This window comes from Echinops telfairi, unplaced genomic scaffold (genome assembly GCF_000313985.2).
Source record: "Echinops telfairi isolate 266 unplaced genomic scaffold, ASM31398v2 ScPeMD7_3533;HRSCAF=4204_0, whole genome shotgun sequence".
NCBI lineage: Eukaryota > Metazoa > Chordata > Mammalia > Afrosoricida > Tenrecidae > Echinops > Echinops telfairi.
The window spans coordinates 33,440,413-33,445,172 of NW_022107431.1; the positions used below are offsets into that span (position 1 = coordinate 33,440,413).

Consider the following 4,760-nt stretch of genomic DNA (forward strand, 5'->3'; position numbering starts at 1 on the left):
AGAGTTAGCCCCAAAATGGCTTTACTGAATTCAAATGCCAGTTCTCAGGAACCATTGTAAAAAATTTGCGTGTTTGCTTTTAAGAACATTGTACTCTGTAGTTCAGAGGTCCAGGGCCTTCGAGTCCGGTTTTTATGGAGTGCCCCATGATCTGCTTCGGCTATGATGTGCAGACCTTTAGCTCAGTCCCAGGTCCCGGGAGTCTACTTGAATCCTGATGGTTAGTGGTTAAAATGCTCAGCTGCTAACCAAAATGTTGCCAGTTCTATCCCAGCCATCTAAGAAACAGATCCAGATATACGGTGATACAGATGCTATTTCCCATGGTAGAATTATTAGATCTTAAAAATAAACATGTTTACATGGTACCTGGTGGAGCTGACACCTTCAAAAAATGTTAGTAGTCCCCATCATCATTTCCATCAGTCAGAACAGAAGGGCTTACCCAATGAAACAATCACAACCACGGCTAAGTCATTTTGGGAAAAGTTACACGTCAACCTCAGTTCTTACTCTGAAATGAATTCCTGGTGAGCTCAATATTAAGTGAAAAAAATGTAGCTGCAAAACGTCTAGAGGAAAATGCAGGGACTGTCTGCGCAGTCCTGGGATGGGAAGGAATTCTCCAGCGCAAAAGCCCGTCTGGCGCTTCTCTCACTTTCTGCTGGCTCCGTAAGCAGCGTCCGGAAACGTTCACTCTCCGAATTAAGATGGAAAACTACGAAAACCTCCTGTGGTCCGGACTGGGATCCCGGGACAATCATTTGTCAACCCGTGCTAGGTGATCAGCTTCCTTCGTTCTTTCTCGTGGGCTCCCAGTTATTGCCGGTTAGCCAACGGCACACTTCTCATTCCCAGGGCCAGACTTCTCAGTTCCAAACATACCTGCTCACTTGACACTCACACCTATGAACAAAATTCAAGCTCTCTTCCAGACGACTTCCTATTGCAGTGGTCATATCACCACCCACAGACTGGTCCTTGTTAAGGGCCTAAGAACCGCTTTACTTAACCCTCTCCTACATCATCCACACCCTACAAGGCTCATAAATCAACACAGAAAAACAACACACATGCATCTCTCAGAAGAAACAATGGGCCGAAGACATGAACATGCAATTCACAAAAGAACTGCAGTGGCCAATTAACATAAACTTTTTTTTACTTCCCTAATTATCAAATATGCAAATCAAAAGAACAATTAGATGATAATTTTTCATGCACCAGACTGGCAAACATTTAAAAGACTGAGGAGGTACATCTGTTTACCATTTTAGGGTCCAAGTCTTTTAATAACATACTTCTCGTTCCCAATCAGAATTAACTGATGCCATCCAGATCCTAGCTGTTCGCTCATCCAAAAAGTAGTTCACTGGACTATCAGGATTTGTGTGAATAACAAATTAAAACTATGATCTGCTCTGTAGAACCTTCGCCTAATTCATAATAAGAAGTTTAAAAATAAATAAGTAATAGTGTGTTCACTGGAGAAATAAATTTGCTGACAATATTTTCTGGCTCATAATTACAAAAGCAATTTTCCTAGAGGAGTTTAACAAAAATGGGATTTAGAACTATATGCATATAATTATAAATACAGACATAACTAAGTAAATGTAGTTTGTGAGGTTACCTTTTTCCTCAAGAGAAGTCTCCATAAAGATTTTTCTGTACCGTGTGTTCTAGAGTGGGTCCAAGAACTTTTCTTGCAGAGTAAAGAAGATGTTAACAGTGATTATCTCTGGGTGGTGAGGTGGGAGGCTTTATTATTTGGCATGCTTCTCTGCCTTCTTGAATTTTCAAACTCTGTTTATAGTCAGGATGGGGATTAACTATTTTTATTTTTTTCTTCATAAATATATGGGACTTGTTTTAGTTATGAGAGAAAAAATAGTGATATTACTTTATCAATCACCACAAATATTAATCAGCACATTATATATTCTATGGAGCCCTGGTGATGTAGTGAATTACAAATTGGGCTGCTAACCACAAGGTCAGCAGTTCAAAGCCACCAGCTGCTCCAAGGGAGAAAGATGAGGCTTTCTACTCCCATAAAGAATTGCAGTCTTGGAAATTCACAAGGACAGTTCTACCCTCTCCTATAGAGTTGCTATGAGTCAGAACTGACTCAATGGCAGTGATATATCTCCTCTCTCTCTCTCTCTATATATATATATATATATACACATATATACATATATATACACACACACTGTAACTGTTACTCAGTCTTACAAGCCTCGTTCTGATAAACCAAGGTTAAAATCACATAAGTAAAGCAGTTCCATAGCCAATAAAAAGAACTAAACTGGCTCTCAATTTAACAGGACGTATGAAAAGGCTTCAAAAAGTTCGTGGGAAAATTCTTTTCTCTTTTAATTCCATTTTTGAGGAACTTTCAGAAACAGCCCGACCCCCACCCCAATATAATCAACCAAATGGTAAGTGGTCTAACACAAACCATACTTGCTAAGTCATAAATAATGTGTTCTATCTAATTCATACTATGAAAAGTCATGGTACAGAAAATATTACACAATTCCTCACTGGGATCTGATATTCCATATTCTTATCACATAAACTGTCATTCCAAACGTCAAGGTAGGTTCTGTTACTAAACTCTTCCGTGGAACATCTGGAAAGCAGGACGGAGGCTAGGCTTAGGGACAGTGAATTAAAGGGAATAGCCCTGGAAAAAATGGATGATCTTCCAAGGAAGGAGTTAACACTGTGCTGGACATTGCACGTGTGTTTCATATTCACACCCACCTCAGGTGTTCCCATTCTTAGCCCCATCTTGGCCAGGAGGTCTCACAACCAGAGCAGCAGAGACAGTATTGAATGTCAGTCAGGGCAAGGCCCACACCATAGCTGGTTCTTTGCCCGCTGGCTCTCACCTCAACAAAAAAGGGGCATGTTAAGTCAGATTGTGAGAATCATTCAAAAGTAATCCAGGCCTCCGTTAATTCCTGTCAAGAAGTTGGTAACGAAACAGTTTAGAGAACACAAAAGACTAGCAATAGAGTTGTTTTCTCTATTGAGAACAGCTACACAACGCCCTCTACTGGGACATACGAGGCCACCACCGTTCACTACAACAAAGCCTTTTGCTGGACACCAAAGTACTTACCTGAGGCTGAAACAAAGCAACCAGGGATGTGGGGAGACCAGATAGTGCTGTAAATGACACTCTCATGGCCTCTGAAAGTGTGCAGTGACTTCCCAACAGTTGGATCCCACTAAAAATAAATAAATTAAATACTAAATGGGGAAACATTCAAACACATACATTAATATATACTATACATGCAGCCAATATATGTAAATATAAATACAATATACCTAAATACTTCAAGGACTTTTGGAAAACTCTATTGTTATATAAAGCAAGGTCATATTTAAGGGGTCCAAATAATTAATGCTGCAATAATTACTGTTTATAGTCAAAAGATTAATAAACTTCACCACCACGGAGTCCATTCTGACTCATAGCGACCCTACAGCCAACGTAAAACTGTCCCTCTGAGTTTCCTTTGGAGCCCGAACTACTGACCTTGAAGTCAGCAACCCAACTCATGACCTACTGTGCCACTGGGGCTCAGTATAAGTTGTGTGAGATATATATATATACATATGTTTGTTTGTTTATTTGTTTGTTTTTAAAGAAAAGATCGCTGTCGCATTGAACAGCTAACAGAACCATGTTTCCGAAGAGAAAAGGATTCCGTGGAAGCTTTGGGGAAGAGAAAGGGAGTGTGTGTACTTAAAAACAGTCCAAGCTGACGTACCAGTTTGACAGTCTGATCCCATGAGCCAGACACCACAAGCTGTTCACCTCTGGTTTGGCTCCAGTCGACACTATAAACCTAAAAACATTTTAAAGTGTCACTGAGGAAGCAAGAGTGTCAAGTTCAAGATTGCATTTCTCCTCTTTCTCACAGCGCAGAGTACACCTCATGTTGTTGAAGTCTCGGGGAGTCCTACCAGCCTTGACCTGGTGCCTGAGACATGCAGAGCCCCCGTGCCCACCACTCACAGGGGGCACTGTGCTGCACTGCAACCAAATTGTACAGAATGTGTCAAAACCTTCTTCAGTAAAACAAATGATACATATTTTTATACCTACCAACAAACTGCTGTTTGCAGCACCTTGAAGAAATGTCAAGGCAGATTAGAAAGTTAGTCATCTGAAAAACCTTGCCCAGACAGTGTTGAGCAGAGAGCATTAAAATTCAATTAATATCCACATCTGGCCTTTCTTAGAGAAAGCTCCTAGGAACTAGTGATCCTTTCAGATCTCTAGGTAAACAGTCTGATGCTCTTCGGCGTCTCTAATCTATGCCTCCCTGCTCTCAGTGAACCACTGCAAAGGAACCCTGAGAAAAACCATGAACATTTTTTTTCTCATTTTACACAAAAGACTGGCATCTTTACAGTATCTAAAGACTGCCACATCTTTCTTCTGAGAAGAGGCTGAGATGGGTTCAAACGGCGGCTTTTCCATTAGCAACAGGCTCTGAAGCGGACCTTTACCGAGCACTTACTGCGTGCCAGATGTTGTTATCAATGCTTGACACATTTTCTCTTACTGTTGGTGTGGTAGGTTAAACATTGGGTTACTAACCAAAAGGTCACAAGTTCAAACCCACCATCCACATCTGCTCCATGGGCAAAAGATGAGGCTGCTTCCATAAAGATTTCCAGCCTTAAAGAGCATTTATAGAGGTCTAAATAAAGGCATGTACATATGAAAATAT

General features: G+C 40.7%; 1 protein-coding gene across 1 annotated transcript in view; it reads right to left on the reverse strand.

Moving 5' to 3' along the window:
• The window catches only part of PEX7 (peroxisomal biogenesis factor 7), an 80,104-nt gene that overhangs the window by 52,348 nt on the left and 22,996 nt on the right, over window positions 1-4,760 (reverse strand). Inside the window, exons 4-5 of the mRNA XM_045294593.1 lie at window positions 3,792-3,869; window positions 3,108-3,242 (exon numbers count right to left, since the gene is read on the reverse strand). Of these exons, the coding sequence (XP_045150528.1) occupies window positions 3,108-3,242; window positions 3,792-3,869 (213 nt within the window). The remainder of the gene's footprint in view (window positions 1-3,107; window positions 3,243-3,791; window positions 3,870-4,760) is intronic.